Source organism: Chiloscyllium plagiosum, unplaced genomic scaffold (assembly GCF_037043375.1).
Source record: "Chiloscyllium plagiosum isolate Xiang-an unplaced genomic scaffold, Cpla_swu_hap1 HiC_scaffold_13, whole genome shotgun sequence".
Classification (NCBI taxonomy): domain Eukaryota; kingdom Metazoa; phylum Chordata; class Chondrichthyes; order Orectolobiformes; family Hemiscylliidae; genus Chiloscyllium; species Chiloscyllium plagiosum.
Window position 1 is genome coordinate 30,839,348 of NW_028270151.1, and position 20,342 is coordinate 30,859,689.

Here is a 20,342-nt window from a genome sequence, read left to right on the forward strand (position 1 = left end):
GTTTGTTCTGTATATCACATGATTACAACTTATTTTAATGCTTTTAAGTGAGTTTCAGAAGATGAGCTGGGGTGACTTTCAAAATAACTTTTGGACATGGTGTATTTTGCAAAATGCAAATTCAATTTCATTTTTGCTAATTGCCAATCGCCAATCGAACTGGTTAACAGGAGTGACATACCTGATACTTGGAAAGTTTGCAGGTCTTATGATAGGTTCAGCTGACAGGTCTGTTGAATAAATTACATCTCTCTCTCCACCAACCCTTTAAGTTTTACAATGTAAAATTTGCCATCTACAAACTCATTTCCAAATTAAACTATTGCAAAAGTCCTTTCAGAAATTTTAAATCCGAGGTGTGTCTTGGGAAGTTTACTGAGGCCTCAATATATTAGGCTGCCAAGAATTGGATTTGTATTATTAACCATTGTCATTAAATTGAGATAATTCTTTATGATGTTTTGACAAGTAACATCCAGCCATTTTCTGAATGTAAGTATTGTGGAGTAGTTAAACTAAACAACAGAAATGAAAAGATATTTGATAGATTACAATTCCTTCAGTGTATTGGTTTTGAAAGATGATTCTAATAGCAAAGCTCACTGAAATATATTTTTATTTGTTGATTTTGTTTATATAATGTCTGTCAATGGCAAATGTTGGGAGTTGTGAGATGAGTGCATTGTCGCATGACAAGTGATGACAGTGACCTCATTTTGCGTAGTAGTGTTTACCCGTAATCATACAGCAGGAAGGAAGTGAATGTAATTGCCAAAGAGTGAAGAATTACTAATGTTGAATCTGACATGGTTCAACGATGTTTGATTTTGTGAAATATAATTTATGTTCTTTGTGTTATTTTTGTTTTCAAATCTGCTGAAGTTTTGCTACTGATCTCTTGAACTGCTTCGCTCCTGCAGTGCCTTTGCACTAACTGAAATTGGAGAAACTTGGTAGCATCAGAGGCACACCAGTTCTTAAACAGGTTAACTTAAAACTGCAAAAATCAAACGTGTGTAGGTGAAAAGTAAATTGTTGCTGTGTCAAATATCTGTTGTGAACGTTCAAAGAAGATCTTGTCTGAGTGTTTTGGAGAGATGAGTAAAGGAAGGAAGCTCATCAAACAAATGTAATGAAGTAAACATATTTATGCTTTTCTGAAGTACTGTGATGTTTTTTCTGCGTTTAAAAAAATACTTAATTGCAATGTGTATGGCTTAAAAGGAAACATATGAATGTAGAACTTAATAGCTGGTCAGTAGAAAATTTGGCTCCAGGCATCAAAAGGGGTTGAGACACTTGTTAGAACTCACTTGGAGTATTGTGTATAGTTCGAAGTGATACATTATGGCACAGGTATGAATGCATTGGAGAGAGTGCCCAAGCGATTTACACAAATAGTTCCAGGGAAACTCGAATGATGAGAATTGAGTGAATAAGCTGGGACTGTATTTCGTGAAGAGAAGACCTGGCACAGGTTTTCAAAATCATACGCAGGATGGTTGAAGTAAGTAGGGAAATACTATTCTCATTTATAAAAGGAACAAGAAGAGGAAGATATAGATTTAAAGTGATTTCCAAATGAAGCAAGAGTGATGCGAGGGTGGGTAAAAGTCAGCAGGCGAGTAGTTAGGGTTTGGAATTCATTGCCGACCAGTATGGCAGAGGCAAGTTCAATTGAGGCATTCAAGAGGGTATTAGTCGATTATTTGGCTTAAGAAAAATGTGCAAGGATAAGGGGAAATGCAGGAGAGTGGCAGTCAGTAATGAAGCTCATTTGAAACTTAGGCCAAATGGCTGCCTCCTTCTGTGATTTAACTCAAAGTCAAGACTTGTTATAAACGATCCTCCTTTGTGATTTCTATAGAAAGTTGTTATATAGAAATAGGAAGTTTATATCAAAAGGAATGTCGTCACTAGATAAAGTGAAAGCCTATTTAAAATAGAGCACCTGCCCACCTCAATGCATAACTTGTAGAAGAATAGAGATATGTATAACATTGTGAAGAAATTATCACTATAAACAGTGGAGGACTGTTTTGAAATGTGGAGATATGATCTTTGTGGATTGTGTAGCACCGAAATCTGTCTTGCAGAGATGATGATTCCTGTGGACTGCATCAAATGGAGATACTCGGTTTCACGTAAAATTGTACAGTACTGTATTAGTTTTATAGTCGTGTAATTAGGATGTCTACATGAATAACATGATTCTAAACTGTAGAAGTGTGCAAAATGAGCTATGATGGGGGAGGCTGTCTCTTTGAGCTACATTTCCTGTATGCAAGCTTGTATAATAATTGTTTGGGCCCTCGACTATATCCACCTCTAGTGTCGATTGATTGCTTGAGCAGGTCTACCTCCTTCTATGTTGTGAAATTGTCAACTACGTAGGGCAATAGGAATAAAATGAATTGGCATGCACAGCCATTTTGTTGGCATGGCTTATGAAGCAAACTGCATTCAGGTTTTCTTTAATGTGTGCATTTGCCTGCTCCCACATTGATTATTGTACTGTCAGTGTTTCTCGTGGTTGAGGAAGCAGAAGCTTCCAAGTGCTTTAGGTTTGTGCTGTACGGTGAGGAATATTTGGGCTGTTTGGAGTACTATCAATAACCTGAATTATTTTGATTTAAAATTATAATTACAGTTATTTAGAGTTAACTTTGCACATCCTTTAACAATTCCTCTCACTTTATTTTCTACATTAGCCTTCTCTGCTTTTAAGTCAGACCACCAATGTAATGTTTATGTAGAATTATGGAACGCTTTCATTTGTAAATGAAAACCCATTCTCATCCAATTAATTTTTTATAAAATCCATGCAACAAGCAGGGAAGCCACATTTTTTAGACTGCTGTTCTCCAAACCTGAAGAAAAGTCACTTTGGACTCTATAGATGTTTCCATCTCCTGAGTTTCTCCCAGCATTTGTTTTTATTTGAGCAATGTTTCTATCTCACCACATTGTGCACAATTTGAGCTGAGTGCTTTATGGGAGAGGTTGCTGTTATAATTCCCTTCCCTGCCTTTAAACCACCTATCTCCTCCAATTGATGCTTGCAATTCTTCCCCAGTTGGAACAGTTTCCTTTTGCTTTGATTGTTATTCTAAATCCTTTCTAGTGAAGGCTTAGTTTTCATATGTCATGTCCTTGAATTATTCTTAAACCCTCATAGACTGTTATTTTGTAGAAAATCTTTTAGATATGATCTTGTAACCTGGGAAGATTTATTGTGAAAGTAATTATGAAGTCAATTGTTGTATTTCCAAAGTGTGCTTTTCTGTTAACCTGCATATCATTAATCAGTTCTATTTTGATATTCAATACTGGAAACTATTTGTGCTATGATATATTGAGTATTCTATAGAAGAACTGCTTGTATTGAATTAAGATTCATTTTACCTTAAATACATTTTGTAATTTTACTTTGGTTTAAAATGGGATACTTATTTTGCATTTCCTTTCTCTTGCATGCGTGAATACTGCATAAGCCAGAGCAATGGTAGAGATTTGATGGGATCATGTAGGTGCTAGCTGTTGAACTTGTCCATCTTCAAAATAGAAAGCCCTGGTTGAGATTACTGCATGTATGTGTATATATGCCAACATGAGCCCTTTTGTACATTTTGTTGGTAAAATTTGTTGGGAGAGGTGATGCCTTAGCAGTATTATCACAAGACTATTAATCCAGAAACTCAGCTCATGTTCTGAGGACCTGGGTTCAAATTCTGCCATGGCAGATCATGGAATTTGAATTCGAAAAAAGCCTGAATTAAGAATCTACTACCAGTGTGCATGAAACCATTGTCACTTGTTGAAAAAACCCCATTTGGTTTGCTACAATGTGGTTGACCCTTAACTGTCATCTGGACAATTAGGGATGGCCAACAAAAGGTGGCCTAGGCAGTGATGGCCTCATTTTGTGAATGAATTAAAAAGCAGTGTTGTCCAGTTTCCCTATCCCCCTGTATCAGTCAAAACAAACACTCAGACACAATATAGTTTTACCTCATAGACTCATAGAGATGTATAGCACGGAAACGGACCCTTCAGTCCAACCCGTCCATGCCGACCAGATATCCCAACCCAATCTAGTCCCACCTGCCAGCACCCGGCCCATATCCCTCCAAATCCTTCCTATTCATATACCCATCCAAATGCCTCTTAAATGTTGCAATTGTACCAGCCTCCACCACATCCTCTGGCAGCTCATTCCATACACGTACCACCCTCTGCGTGAAAAAGTTGCCCCTTAGGTCTCTTTTATATCTTTCCCCTCTCACCCTAAACCTATGCCCTCTAGTTCTGGACTCCCCGACCCCAGGGAAAAGACTTTGTCTATTTACCCTATCCATGCCCCTCATAATTTTGTAAACCTCCTATAAGGTCACCCCTCAGCCTCCGACGCTCCAGGGAAAACAGCCCCAGCTTGTTCAGCCTCTCCCTGTAGCTCAGCTCCTCCAACCCTGGCAACATCCTTGTAAATCTTTTCTGAACCCTTTCAAGTTTCACAACATGTTTCCGATAGGAAGGAGACCAGAATTGCATGCAATATTCCAACAGTGGCCTAACCAATGTCCGTACAGCATGGAAACAGACCCGTGGGCGGCACGGTGGCACAGTGGTTAGCACTGCTCCCTCACAGCGCCAGAGACCCGGGTTCAATTCCCGCCTCAGGCGACTGACTGTGTGGAGTTTGCACATTCTCCCCGTGTCTGCGTGGGTTTCCTCCGGGTGCTCCAGTTTCCTCCCACAGTCCAAAGATGTGCGGGGTCAGGTGAATTGGCCATGCTAAATTGCCTATCGTGTTGGGTGGGGGGTGAATGTAGGGGTATGGGTGGGTTTCGCTTCGGCGGGTCGGTGTGGACTTGTTGGGCCGAAGGGCCTGTTTCCACACTGTAATCTAATCTAATCTAATCTCATCTAATCTAATCTAATCTAATCTAATCTGATCAATGTCCTGTCTTCTACCTTTGAGCCAGTTCTGTATCCAAATGGCTAGTTCTCCCTGTATTCCATGAGATCTAACCTTGCTAACCAGTCTCCCATGGGGAACCTTGTCGTACGCCTTACTGAAGTCCATATAGATCACATCTACTGCTCTGCCCTCATCAATCTTCTTTGTTATTACTTCAAAAAACTCAATCAAGTTTGTGAGACATGATTTCCCATGCACAAAGCCATGTTGACTATCCCTAATCAGTCCTTGCCTTTCCAAATACGTGTACATCCTGTCCCTCAGGATTCCCTCCAACAACTTCCCCACTACCGAGGTCAGGCTCACTGATCTATAGTTCCCTGGCTTGTCTTTATCGCCCTTCTTAAACAGTGGCACCGCGTTAGCCAACCTCCAGTCATCCGGCACCTCACCTGTGACTATCGACCTCCTCCATCTTTATTCAGGGCTCTAGAGAGAGAGAGAGAGAATGATCGCTCATGTGCACAGAGACATGAGTTCTCGGTCTTCTCTTGAACAGAAGATTCTTAAGGAATTATATAATTACTTACTGGGAGCAGCATCTAAATAAGGCAACATCTATATTGATTGGGTGACTGTTACAATCAGCGAGCATCAACAGTAAAGATTAAGTCATCTGGCATTTCACAATGGATGTTCCTCAACAAGGAGAAAGTGAGGTCTGCAGATGCTGGAGATCAAAGTTGAAACTTTATTGCTGGAACAGCACAGCAGGTCAGGCAGCATCCAGGGAACAGGAGATTCGACGTTTCGGGCACAGGCCCTTCTTCAGGAATGAGCAGAGAGTGTTCAGCAGGAGAAGATAAAAGGTAGGGAGGAGGGACTTGGAGGAGGGGCGTTGGAAATGTGATAGGTGGAAAGAGGTCAAGGTGAGGGTGATAGGTCGGAGTAGGATGGAGGCGGAGAGGTCAAGAAGAAGACTGCAGGTCAGGAAGGCGGTGCCGGGCTGGAGGGATCCGGCTGAGACAAGGTGGGGGGAGGGGGGGTGAAGAAACTGGTGAAGTCCAAGTTCATCCCCTGCGGTTGGAGGGTTCCCAGTCGGAAGATAAGACGCTCCTCCTCCGACCGTCGGGTTGTTGTGGTTTGGCGGTGGATGAGTCCAATGACCTGCATATCCTCGGTGGAGTGGGAGGGGGAGTTGAAATGCTGTGCTACAGGTTGGTTGGGTTGGTTCGTCCGGGTGGCCCAGAGGTGCTCTCTGAATCGCTCCGCAAGTAGGCGGCCTGTCTCCCCAATATAGAGGAGGCCACACCGGCTGCAGCGGATGCAGTAGATGATGTGGGTGGAGGTGCAGGTGAATCTGTGGCGGATATGGAAGTTTCCTTTGGGGCCTTGGAGAGAAGTGAGGGGGGAGGTGTGGGCGCAAGTGTTGCACTGTTCCTCAACAAGTTAACAGGCATGATATAATGGATGTTCTTTTCCTCGTTGAGCCACTACCCTTGCCTCCAGCATCTCATTGTTTACTGCAAGTTCTTATCTGGTCAATGTCATGCTAGCTGAGCCTTTGTCATGCAACTCCAAACTTAACTCTTTATCCGACTGCTCATACCTTATACACTTTTCAACAAGACTAAAAGTTGTGTAAGTACAGTAATATTTTGTGTTTTTGGTTACTGGAAATGTTTTTGATAAAGTCCAACATAAGAGTATAGTATACAAAATCAGAGCACATATCACTGGTGGTAATATATTGGCATGGCTTGAGAATTGCTTAGTACACAGGAAACAAGAGTAGGAATGCAAGTGTCTCCAATGACAGTGTCAAATACCATACTGTAGGAATCCATGCTTAGGATCTAGCTATTCATACTATATATCAATGATTTGTATGAGGGATTCACATGTAATGTTTTCAAGTTTGCTGATAACACAAAACTGGAGTTGATAGTGGCGAGGACGAAATAAAGAACCTTTAAGGCAATTTACACAAGTTGAGTGAGTGGGGAAATGAATGGCAGATGAAGTATAGTAGTATAATGAATTTAAAGTTGTCCACATTAAAATAATAAAGCAGAGTCTTATTTAAATTGCGATAGATTATGAAGTGTCTGGATGTAGGTTTGCTCACTGAACTGGAAGGTTCATTTTTAGATGTTTCATCACCATACAAGGTAACATCAGTGAGCCTCCGGATGAAACAGTAGTGGTATGGCTTGCGTTTTCTTTATGTTTAGCTCTCCTTGGTTTCGTAACATCATTTCCGGTGGTGATGTAATTTCCTGTTTTTCTTCTCGGGGGTGGTAAATGGGATCCGAGTCAATCTGTTTGTTTAAAGAGTTCTTGTTGGAATGTCATGCTTCTAGAAATTTTCGTGCATGTCTCTTTGGCTTGTCCTAGGATGGATGTGTTGTCCTAGTTGAAGTGGTGTCCTTCCTCATCCGTATTATGAAATGTTGATGTACAAAGGGACCTGAGTGTCTGCAGTAATCAGTTAGGAAGACGCAAGCTTTGTTGGCTTCAGTTGCAAGAGTGCTTGTGTGTACTGGAGCAAAGAAATCTAACTGCAGCTGTGCAGTGCCTTGCCTTGCTGAAACCATATCTGTGTGCAGTTTTCACCCCTTTATGTAAGAAAAATTTACTTGCCATGGAGGCAGTTCATGGAGAAAATGAGGATTGCAGATGTTGGAGATCAGTTGAGTGTGGTGCTGGAAAAGCACTATAGGTCAGGCAGCATCCAAGGAGCAGGAAAATAGTCTTTTCAGGTATAGGCCCTTCAGGATTGTTGCGATTTGGTCAACTGGATTGGGCTTTAGAAAGGTTGGGTGCTAAATAAGATTTGTGAAGGTAAGTTTACATCTCTATTGCTTTCACTACTAACGTGGTGAATTTATCATTAAACTGCACCACTTGGATGTCTGCAATTTCTGTTGAATGGCTGATTTAAGATAACTTTTTTAAAAAGGCAGTGGAGTGCTTTTCAAGCACTGTGGTTAAATTCTGGAGATTTGTTTGATGGCAGCATGTCCAGAATATAAAGTGGAAGCAGGTTCAACGGAGGCATTTAAGAGGGCTTTGGATTATTATCTGAAGAAAATGTGCAGGGGAATGGCATGAGATACATTGAGGATTGTGGAGGGGTGGTGAAGAAAGGAGGAGTAAGAGTGCATCTCCCTTGTGTAATAATAGTATGCTATTTCTTGGCTGGAGTGAGCTGTTCCCCCGACCTGAAAAGATCTGCTTTCATACTGCAGGCCAATCAAATAGCTGGAAACTCTATTGTCCCAGCAGCACCACCAGAACTAGTGGCCACTGCTGGGACTGCAACCAGTCTTAAGGTGGAGTCCGAACTTTAAGGCAAGTCCAGACACTTGCCAAGACAGGTTTGCAGGCCCCAATGAGGGTGGAAGAGGGATGGGTGACCTGTAGAACTTATGAAACCCTCACCAGGGAAACCTGCCAGGCTGAATGCTTGGCATGGACCTCTCCTGCTACAGGTGGAATTCCCCTGACTATATGAGTAGGCCCTTAAATGGCCATTAATTAGACAGGCATCCTGAAGGTTCAGGCTGCTGGTAAAATAACAGGGAGCTGTAGTTGTGCTCTGGAGACCGGAGAAATTTAGCCCCAAATGTTTGGTGGTACAAATTCACAAATCATATTCAGAATTCCACAGGAATAACTGAGCACAATTAAAAGTTCAAAAGAATATCTGTGTATCAAATGGATATTTTGTTATGAAATTTAATTGACCCCACATTATCAACAAAATGCTGCTTCCTCTCTATGAAATTTATTGAATTTAAGTGGATAGCTTGGTTGTATCAATGAAAATCCTTGAATAGGAGTTATTTAAAATTGAGAAGGTGTCTTCACATATTTAGAAATTTGTTTAATTTTGAAATTGATTTGGCATTTTTTGAAATTGCATTATTTGTTAGTATCCTGTTTTTCTTCCATTTTTACAGAAATATCGTTATCAAGATGACGATGCATCTCAACAAGAACACAGTTCTCCGCAGATTAGCAATGATGTGAAAGGCCCTGAGCTTGTACATGTGTCAGAGAAGAACCTATCTCAGATTGAGAATATACATGGATTTGTTTCTCAGTCACATATATCCCCAATGAAGGTAAGGTTTTAACTTCTGCAAGCCAGCAATTTATCAATTGTTTATTACTGGTAACTGATATTTAACCCCCAACTAATCAGACTAACATTTTTTTGTTTTGCTGCAGTAAAAGGTGATTTAGTGAACAATCATGTTTTACGCAGCAGCAAAATGTATTCACCCTTTAAGTATGGAATACTCCTTTAATATTGTTGACTTAAAGTTTTTCTAAAGCTTTTAAAAACTTAATGCATGATGTGTAACCCTGGAAATAACAGCACTTGGGAGACTGCAGCACTGCAGTCTCCCGTCTTGCTCTGGTAGTAGAGTGGTTATTGTAGCATTTTCAGAGCTGGCTGTTCTGCTTGAGGAAGTGTGATAGGCAACCTCTTTTCAGCAGGTGCAAAAGTGGGGCATTGTCCTGAATCCTGCATCTACTGAAACGATATTTTGATTTTGGGGTGGAAATTCATTTATTTGGAGCTTTACAAAATTGGAGAATTTAAAAAAACTTGCGCTGAATAGCTTGACATGTAGGACTGTCGTTGGATCATCAAAATATTTTACGCTTTTTTTCTGTCAAAGCAAAAGTCAAGTCAACTTGGATCATTCAGTTCAATGTGATAAAGACTGCTCTCTAAAGAAGTTATGAAGATAAACTGTTTTTGAAAATTGAAGGTGGAAAATGACACTGAAATCTGATTTTACAATTTAGCGTCCATTCATGCAAGCAGTTTAACAGATGGAGCACCAACTGATTTTCTCAAACTTTGGATATGAAGTTGTTAGAATTTGCTTGTTTACAAATCCACTCAAAAAATTTGAAACTCTCAACTGAATTGAAATGCAACTGGGTTCTCTGCTTTCCTCTTTGAAAGGGTGACACAGTTCCTTCTTTATCAATTCATTTTTCTAACATCTGTTTTGACAGGCCTTGAGTTTTTCTATATTAATATTACATGGGCATGTCTATTCAGAGCTTTGAAAACTTTATGTTAGCTTTGAACATTTTAATGGTTTATATAATGAAGCTTATAGTAGTTTCCATCTTGAAGACCAAAGTTTTTAAAACTAGTCAGGCATGCTGTACGTTATGTATTTTCCTATTATCAATCTTAACCCAATTTTCCTGAAATATTTTGTGAGTAAGTGATTAGCCATGTACCGTTTTCTGAGGAGGGGTCACTGGATCAGAAACATTAACTCTGATTTCTGCCAGACCTGCTGAGCTTTTTCAGCAATTTCTCTATGTTTCTGATGTAAAGCATCCACAGTTCTTTTGATTTTTATTTGGTGTGCATCCCTATTTGCTTTGAGTTGAGTGGCCACTTCAGAGTGTAGACAAGACTTAGCCACATTGCTGGGTATCTGGGATCATAAATAGACCAGAATAGGTAAAAATGGCAGGTTTCCTTCCCTAAAGAATATTAGTGAGCCAGGCAGACTTTTACAACTGTCAGTAATACTTTTGTGTGGTTACCATTACAAAGGCTAACTTTATGTTCCAGATTCACTAATTAATTTAAATTCTACCTCTCAAAATCCTTTTCATCTCTGCACCAAACCAGGCTGATCGGAGCCTGGTCCGGTTTATTGCACCTCTGAAAATAATCAAGGACAGAGAACTCCTTGAGCTGAGGAACAGCTTTTAGGAAAAAAAATGACTAGCTTTGTGACAAAAGGCATTATGCATCAACCTACAGCACAAGGACTGCAGTGGTTCAAGAAGGCAGCTCGCTACCATCTTCTCAAGGTCAATGAGGAGTGGACAATAAATACTGGTCAGCCAGAAATGCCCATATCTCTCAAATGAATAAAATAAAAACCATTAGCTATAAACTAGTTTGACTTCAGTTTATGACAAAATTGATGGAATTTGTAAAAATGAAGATCATTAATAAGTGCTTAAAAATGAGTTAGTTGGTATCATTCTCACTTTGCTACTTACATTTCGATGGAAGGGGAGGTTCTATGTACATGTTTAAAAAAAAAAGCATCCAGTAAGTTGTTAACTAGTCAACGTGAAATTATCTGTAACATGGCCATAGATGGGAGGGCAGAATTGAACCAGAAGTTTAAAAAAGGTAAGTTATTTGGCATGGAAAGTGTACTGATTGCCCCCAACAAGTGCCATGTTGAGGATTTCTTACTAAATCTATAAATTATCTGAGAATTCAGAAGTTTAAAATAAATTGCAGATGATGACGTTGTGGCTTTAGGAAATTCAATGAAGGGTGTGAAAGACCTGAAAAAGAGAATTATGTGTTGGTTAATGTAGAAAAGGATGTGTAATATAATTTTGGAATAAAAAATACAGGATGGAAATACACCTTGAATGATAAGATTTTAAATTGAGTACAGAAATTGAGCTATTCGTTAAAGATAGTAGTACAAGTAGATAAAGCCATGACAATTATCAACAATAGATTTATAGTTGAATTGCAGTTGGGGCATTCTATGCATATCTAGACAACTCTTTGACACAAATGATCTGAAAGCAGTGGCAAAGCTAATATAAGTTTAGTGTGTTGCTGGAGATTAATACGCATCCCCTTTAGACTGGATAGAATTTGAGTTTGTCAATGGAAGGGGCAGGAGCTGAGAGTAGATAAGCATGGGGAAACAGCAAGTATCGATGAAGGAGCTTTAGTCTTTGATTTTGTCCAGCAGATACCAGGATCTTGTGATGATGGATCAGAAAGAGGTCTTCAGGATGGCATACCAAACTGATCACGGCATCATGATACAGGCTGATCTTTAAGTGGTGGGAGTGAAGAGGAGTGTAGTAATGATGATAGGCAGTCTAGTCAGGGGATAGTGTGTTCCTTGCTCAGTGCTGAGGTGAAGGATGTTTCCTTGTGGTTGGAGGAGGTGGTTCCTATTCTCACGGGCCATGTAGAAAGCAACAACAAATAGAACTCGGAATTATTTTTTGAGGCAGTTTGAGTTGAGATCGGAATTAAATTTCAGAACTTTACAGATATTTGTCTTTGGATTGTTAGCCATGTACCAGTTGGTATCTGGTCGAGCAAGGATAGGGAATTGAACATATGGAAAAAGAGTGGGGTGGAAGTGGAGTTTTGAATCATAGGGCACTCCCATCAGGATTCTGGGAAGGGCCAGCTGTTCTGTTGAGCTGAGCTTCATTTAAATTGGCTGGGGCCAGTGTCCTGGCTGAACGTATAACTTGGGTTGTGGGCAAGACTTTAATAGAGGATGAGGAGAGTTCAGTGAATGAGAATTTAGAAATTCAATGAGAGAAGTCAAGGCACCTTAACAGTATAGCAATCTGGGTGAAGGTGAGCAGAGTGGGATGACCGAGTTTAATATTAATTTTACATTAACAAATAAGGTCAATGGAGGAATTGGTAAAATAAATTCAAGGTTTTTAATTTTAGAATGCTTGAAAGATGGACAAGTAGCACAAATAGAGACAAATTGCTGAAATGTAATTACCATTACAGAGGCATGGTTGCAAAATGAAATTGGCAAATAGATATTCCAGGGTAAGCAATATTTTTAAAAGATGGGCACAGTGGAAAAGGATGCTGTAATAGTAAAGGATGGCATAAGGACATTAATGAGAAAGGGTCTAGCCTCAGAAGATAACGAAGTAGAAAGAATTAGGTGGAAATTAGGAATGTCACGAGTTAGGCACTGCTAGTGTAGGTAGTGATAGGCCGCCTAACAATAGGTATATACTTGGACTGTGTTGAAGCCAGAAAGCCTGAAGTTTGAGTTTGTGGTACCTGTACTTTAATCTTCATGCAGTTTGAGTCAAATTGGCAAGGATCCCCTAAAATGTATGGGCAAATATTGGTTCGGTAAATGGACTACAAGATAAGATGCTAAATGAAAAGGGGGAAACATTTAAATAAACAATTCAAAATATTTAACAAAAATACATTCTATTGAAAAAGTCTCATTAGATACATCAGTGATGAGATTAGAACGTTTAAGGTTAATATTAAAAGATTGTCAGTTTGTAAGTAACAGTAGCAAGTCCAATGTTTAATGTTAGAGAAACCATCAAAATGTTGGATTTAAAGAAGGAGAAAAATGGAATATGAAAGTAAATAAGCCATAAATATAAAAACATTGTAAATATTTACAATGGAGAGTAACTAAAGTAAATGTTGGTAATTTTGAAACCTACAGGAAAGGTTACTTTGGGGAATGAGGAAATAGCAGAGGCAACATTTTGTCTGTCTTCACAGTAGAATACCAGGAATAGATGCTACAAAAATAAGGAAATAAAGGTAATAAAAATAGTATCTAAGAAACATGAACTAAAATTGACAAGTTCCTAGCACCTACAGGACTACACTTTTAAGGTTCGAAAAAAGAGTTGTAGAATTGGTGGGTGCACTCGCTATGATTTTTAAAACATTCTTAGATTCAGTAACAATTCTATTGGATTGAAAGCTAATAAATGTAAGAGAAAGGAGAGAGAAACCATGCAACTATAGCCCAGTTAGCCTAACATTAGTCATTGGGAAAATTCTGGAATACATAATTAAGTAAATATTGATGCATTTATTCAAATCATATTGTACTTGTCTAAGTCAGCATAAGTTTACTTACTGGAAGTGCTTTTTTCAAACTTATTAGCAATTTTGGGGGTTTAACCATGTAAAATCCTGAAAATAATTCATCGGGTGAATGCTGAATGAATGTTTACTCTCATTGTCACCTAACTCTAGTCTCTCCACAGTATAAAAAGGAGGAGAATCTTTCTTTTCAGAGGGTTGTTGGTCGGTGGAATTTTCTTTTCTAGAGAGCATTGCAGGCAGGATCATTGAATCTTTTTAAAACTATTAGATTCTTGATTGTTAAAGTGCAATGAGAGTAGATCAGAAAGTAGAACTGAGGCCACAGTCTGATCAGCCACGATCTTATCAAATGCAGAGAAGTTTTGAGATGTGAAAAGTTCTACTTTGTTCCAAGTTAATATATTCACATTAGAGGGAATCTAATAGATGTAATATGCATTGATTAGATGGTACAGCAATTATTAGTAGGCAAGATAAGACCTTGCAGAGTTAGAGTACTCTGGATGAAAAGAGGATTGGTTAATGAACAGGAGCTATTGTGGCTGTAAATGAAACTATTTCAAGTTGTAAGCAATGAATATAGAGTGCTGCAAAGGTGGGTGCTGGGACCTCAGTTATTTGCAATCATCATTGGTGACTTAATTGAAGTGCCAGGGAGTCATGTATCCCAATTTTGTTATTGATGCAAAGTGAGGTGAAAAGTAAACTCTGGGAGGACATAGATTGCTAGGAGATATGGACCAAGTGAGTGAGTTGGGAACAAGATGGCAGACTGAGTATAATGTGGAAAAGTGAGAGGTTATTCATTTCATTCATAAGAATGCAAAAGCAGGAGTATTTCAAATTTTGTGGCATTTGTAAATTTCATAAAGCCTTGGATGTGTTCCTGCAAGCAATACAGAAAGTTAGTGCAGGCAACTAGCTGTGGGCTCTTGTTGCAAGGTTGGAGCACAGGAATAAGTGTGTCTTGCTATGATTGTAGCAATTATTGCCCAAAGGAATTTGGTGAGACCATGTGGAAGTGGTACAGTGAAGTTTCACTAAATTGGTCCCTGGCATGAGTGAGTTAGCCTATGATAAGAGCTGAGTAAAATGGATCTATATTCTCTTTGTTGATGTAAATGCAAAGCAATCTTATTGGAGCGTGCAGGATTCTGAAGGGGCTACATAAGGTAGTTTCTGGGAGAGGGTTTAATCTGTATGAGGAATTTAAAACACTGGAGCACAGTCTCAGGATAAAGGAGTAATCAATTTGGGCTGACAGTACTTAACTCTTATACTTGTAGACACCCTCACTATTTAGGTTTTTTTGGTGGAATTGAGAGTTGATAATAGGGTTAGTTAACTTTTTCAAAAAATGCTGTTCAAAGTGAGAATAGATGCAGATATTTACTGTTGGTGAACAGCCTGGAAGATAATATAACATAAGGTTTGCATAAAGATTTGTAGCTCAGTTGCTGTGGTTATGGGTAGCTTTGCTGAGCTGGGAAGTTGATTTGCTGATGTTTCGTCCCCTGTCTTGGTGACATCATTATTGCTTTGGAGCCTCCTGTGAAGCGCTGCTGTACTGTCTCTTCTGGAATTTATTTGGTTCCGTTTCTGCTGCTTCCGGTTGCTGGTTCCGGTTTTTCTTCTTGTGGCCGGTATATTGGATCCAGGTCAATGTGCTTGTTGATGGAGTCCATGGATGAGTGCCATGCCTCTAGAAATTTTCTGGCTGTCCTCTGTTCAGCCTGTCCTATGATCGTTGTGTTGTCCCAGTCAAATTTGTGGTCCTTGTCATCTGTGTTTATGGCTACTAGGGACAGCTGGTTGTGGCGTTTAGTGGCTAGTTGGTGTTCGTGGATGTGTTTGCTAGTTGTCTGCCTGTTTTGTCCAATGTAGTGTTTCATGCAGTCTTTGCATGGAACTTTATGAATTATGTTTGTCTTGTATTGGGTCTTTTGTCCTGGTGAGTTGTCTGAGCGTGGCTGTCAGTTTATAGGCTGTCATGAATCCTAGTGGTTGATGAAGTCTGGCTGTTAGTTCTGAGATGATTTTTATATAAGGTAGAGTGGTTAGTGTGTTGGGTCATGGCATGTCCTCGTCGCATTGTTTATCTGTTAGGCATTTGCAAATGAAGCTGTGGGATATCAGTTCTTGGTGAAGACTCTATAGAAGTGTTCTTCTTTTCGCAGGTCGGGAGTGCTTTAGTTTGTTGTAGCCCTTTTGAACAGGGTCCTGATGCACCTGTTTGGGTGGTTGCTGTTGTAGTTCAGGATCTGGTCAGTGTGTGTGGCTTTCCTGTATACTTTCGTGGTGCATTCACTGTTCTGTATTCTTTCTACCATCACATCCAGGAATGGGAGTTGATTGGTTTCCTCCTCGTAAGTCTGATCCCTATGAGCACGGTAGTTGATGATCCAGTGTGTGTTGATTTCTGTTCTCTGAATAATTACAAAAGTATCATCTAGAGTTTGGGTTGGATTTGTAAGAGGGCAGTTTATTCCAGACTTTGCGTCACTGCTTCTGTTATGAGCCCAGAGATGAGTGAGCCCATAGGTATCCCATTGATCTGTTTATATATTTGGTTGTTAAATATGAAGTGTGTCATCAAGTACAGGTCTAGTAGGTTTGAGTATGCAGTCTTTGTTGATCGGTTCCCCATCATGTTGTCTGTTCTGCCTGTCCAGGAGGTTGGCTATTGTCTCTCTGGCTAGAGTTTTGTCAATTGAAGTGAACAGTGCCATCAAATGAGACCGTTGCTTCGTCCTTGTCTATGTTTATATCATTGATGTTGTCTGGGAATTCCTGTGATGATTATGTGGAGTGTTTGCATCCGCTGATAAGATATTTTAATTTTTGTTGAAGTTCTTTGCCAGTTTGTGTGTTGAGTTCTTGGAAGTGCCACAATGGGTTGAAGTGGTATATCTAATTAATATAAGTTAATTACTGATATAAAGGACACTGAACAATTTTTGGCACAGGTGTGTTGCCATGCTCAGGGCTGTCATTTGGTTGAATGTTGAGTCAGTTAATTGAGGTAGAACTGATGCTAACTTGCCAAGCATAGAGAATTTTTTTTTAAATGAAAAATGGAAGTAAACCTGTCTTAATTTGGTTTGGCGGGTGAAGTGTGATTTTTCGAAACTTCAGGACAGGCTACTTTTGTTTTTTGCTCTTTGTTCTCTGTCCAGTTAAAGAATTGTTGAATGTTCTGAGAAAAGAATCACTGCCTGTAAGAAATAAGTGAATAATTCAAGAAGTCGACTGAAACAGTGACTTCAGAATTGGAAATACAGCCTATGAATAACGCATTATCCAAGGATTGCATGAAGGGCTTGGTATCCCCTGTTTAAGGAGAAAGTGAGGACTGCAGATGCTGGAGATCAGCTGAAAATGTATTGCTGGAAAAGCGCAGCAGGTCAGGCAACATCCAAGGAGCAGGAGAATCGACATTTCGGGCATGAGCCCTTCTTCAGGAATCCCCTGTTTGAAACTAGTTTAATTGAATTGGCAAGTTATTCTTTCTCTTTTAAAGAAGATTCATTCAATTACCTTGTGGTTTAGCTTTATCATTCTAAAGCTACTAGTATTAACAATAAGTTGTTACGTTTTTGTATATGACTTATAACATCTTGGACATCAAGTTTTTTGTCGTCTGGTTAGGAACAATTGGACAGATTTTAAGGGTCATTGAATAATTTAATTTCACTGTTGTGAATTTATTGATAACATTGATTTGGTTTAGTATGCTATCCTATGTCGTAACACTACTTAACTCAGAGTGGTAACTCTTAGTCTTCTTTCCTATGGAAAGATATACCTGCCATAGGGAGTGTATGCTGAAGATTCATCAAACTAATTCCTGTGGAAGAGGGCTCCTTTTGTGAGGTTAAAAATTGCACAACACCAGGTTTATAGTCCAAAAGGTTTATTTGGAAGCACTAGCTTTTGGAGCAATGCTCCTTCATCAGGTGATTGTGGAGAATAATATTTTTAACTTTGTACACCCCAGTCCAACACCGGCATCTCGAAATTGAGAATAAGATTGTAAGACACAGAATTTATAGCAAAAGTTTACAGTGTGATGTAACTGAAATTATATATTGAAAAAGACCCCGATTGTTTGTTAATTCTTTCATCTTTTAGAATGACCATGTTGGTTTTAGTTCTCTCATATGTAAATCACAAAACATTTTCAAAAAGTTACATCCTCAACTGCACTTTAACAATTGGTGTCATGTCAGCCCAGATAAGGTATTGAAGGTGTTAACTCCCTGTGAGGCTGTCTGTGCCACAATGGTCAGACTGATTCTAAAAAAATGGATTTACAGAATCTTACATGGATTTATGCAGTTTTTGAGCAAAGTAAAATGTAATTCTGCAAGTACAAATTCACCCCACAAACTTTTGTGTATGGGGGGTGGGTGGGGGGGGGAGGGGAGAGGGGAGAGAGAGTTTGAGTGTCTGTATGTGAGTGTATGTGGTGGGGGATGTGTCCGTGTGTGTATGTACAGTGCAATGGGGGTCACCTGTAGTGTGACATGAGCCCAAGATCCCGGTTGAGGCCATCCCTGTAGGTACCAAACTTGGCTATCAGCCTCTGCTTGGCCACTTTTTATTGTAGCCTGTCCTGAAGTCTGCCTTGGAGGGCGGTCACCCAAAGGTCCGAGGTAGAGTGTCCCAGACCACTGAAGTGCCCTCCGACTGGGAGGGAACACTTCTGTCTGTTGATTGATCTGCGGTGCCCATTCATCTGTTGCTGTAGCCTCTGTTTGATCTCGCCAATGTACCATGCCTCAGGGCATCCTTGCCTGCAGTGTATGCGATAGACAATATTGGCTGAGTCGCATGAGTACCTGCCACGTAAATGATGGGAGGTGTCCCCATGCGTAATGGTGGTATCCATATTGACATTCTGACACGTCTTGCAGCATCTACCATGACAAGATTGTATGGTATTGTCCTGAAGGCGGGCTTACGATCTTATTCTCCACGATCACCTGATGGAGGAACGCCTCGAAAGCTAGTGCTTCCAAATAAACCTGTTGGACTATACCCTGGCGTTGTGATTTTTAACTTTGTCCAACCCAGTCCAACACCGGCATCTCCAAATCCTTCTATGAGCAAAGTGCAAATTTACATGGTGTATATTCTTTAAGGCTCAGAATGAAATATGATTTATGATCTATTCAAACATACAAAATTGTTATAGGTCTCAACAGGGTGGAAGCAGGAAGGCCCTTTCTTGTGTCTGAAAGGGTCTGGAGCCAGGTTGTGCAATCTCTGAATAAAGGGCATTTAGTACTGAGATAAAGAATTTCTTCACTTAGAAAATGCTGAACCTTGGAAATTTTCTGTCCCGGAAATCTTTTGTAGCTTCATTGAGAATGTTCAAGACTGAATAGATAGATTTCTACCTTTTAAAGACATTCAAGAAACATAGGAATAGTGCAGGCGAATGGCATTACAGTGGCAGGTCAGCCAGGATCTCATTGAACCACTGCCTGCAGCTCCTATTTCTAATGATTGTAGGATTTGAGCTGTAGGGAGAGGCTGAAAAGGCTGGGACTTTTTTCCCTGGAGCATCAGAGTTTGGGTGAGGGGAGAGAGGCAACATTATGGAGTTTTATAAAATTATGAGGTGCATGGATAGGGTTAATCGCCAAGGTCTTTTCCCCAAGAGTAGGGGGGAACCACAGCTAGAGGGCATGGGTTTAAAGTGAAAGGGACCTAAGGGACAACTGTCTCACATGGAAGGTGGTGCATGTACAGAATGTGCTGCCAGAGGAGGTGGTGGAGGCTGGTACAATTACAGCATTTAAAAGGCATCTGGAAGGGTTTAGAGGCATATGGGCCAAATGGGACAAGATTAATTTAAGATATCTGCTCAGCAGGATGAGTTGGACTGAAAGGTCTGTTTCTGTGCTGTATAAGTAATGTTTGGACTTCTGTGCCCAGAGGGCTGTGGATGCTCCATCGTTGCATACATTTAAAGCCTGGAAACAGATGTTCGGGTTTCTCTGACTCTGAATTTGGGGAGTGGTGAGGAAAGGGGAGTTGAAGCCCCAGTCAGTTGTATTCATATTCAATAGTGGAGAGGCTTGACCAACTATATTGGTCTACTTCTCATACTCCTTCTGTTCTTGTGAAGGATGACATTTATGAAGACAGAGATCAGAGGGACTTGTTTTTTTGGAGCTGAGCAGGTTTAGCGGCATCAAATACCAGTCCACAGGATGAAGAAGTGGTGAGATTATTTTAATTGACCCAAGCAATAATAAGGAAATGAACAAATTTAGGACAGTTAGTAAATTGATTCAATTGACTAAAGTGATATGTGGGAAATCTGTGTTGAATCGGAGTTCCACAAATTCGTTTGAAAATTGTTAGTCGCTTTAAAAAAAACACGAAGAGCATGGGGAGCAGTTTGAAAATAGAATTAGATTAATTTGTGAGAAACAGCAGTACAGATGGATGGAAATGACCTGCTTCTATAATGTAATATTGTCATTCAACTAGGAGTGTGGAATAATTTTGAATTTAAATAACTGTAATCAAAGCTCAGGAGCTGCTGAATAATTTTCTGTTGAACACAAACATCTGCCTTTTAGCAATTTATTTCCTGTTGCTGAATTGACGCAGTCACTGTGTATGTTGTGGCTTTGTGGCACGAGGTGTGTACCTACAAAGCTTCACTCTTTGGGTTGGACCATTTTCTAGCGAAAGCATGCCTCTGTTTTCAAAAGAGCTTTGTTAATCTGCAAGTTTTAGATG

At 39.9% G+C, this 20,342-nt stretch overlaps 1 protein-coding gene across 19 annotated transcripts in view; it reads left to right on the forward strand.

Moving 5' to 3' along the window:
• dlg1b (discs large MAGUK scaffold protein 1b) overlaps window positions 1–20,342 on the forward strand; it is a 435,380-nt gene that overhangs the window by 131,980 nt on the left and 283,058 nt on the right. For 18 of the 19 annotated variants that reach the window (XM_087993459.1, XM_043702479.2, XM_087993449.1 and 15 more), the window contains one exon: window positions 8,887–9,051. In XM_087993459.1, the coding sequence (XP_087849585.1) occupies window positions 8,887–9,051 (165 nt within the window). Of the gene's footprint in view, window positions 1–991; window positions 1,130–8,886; window positions 9,052–20,342 lie in introns of those variants that run through there. The other variant, XM_043702496.2, reaches the window with a different exon arrangement.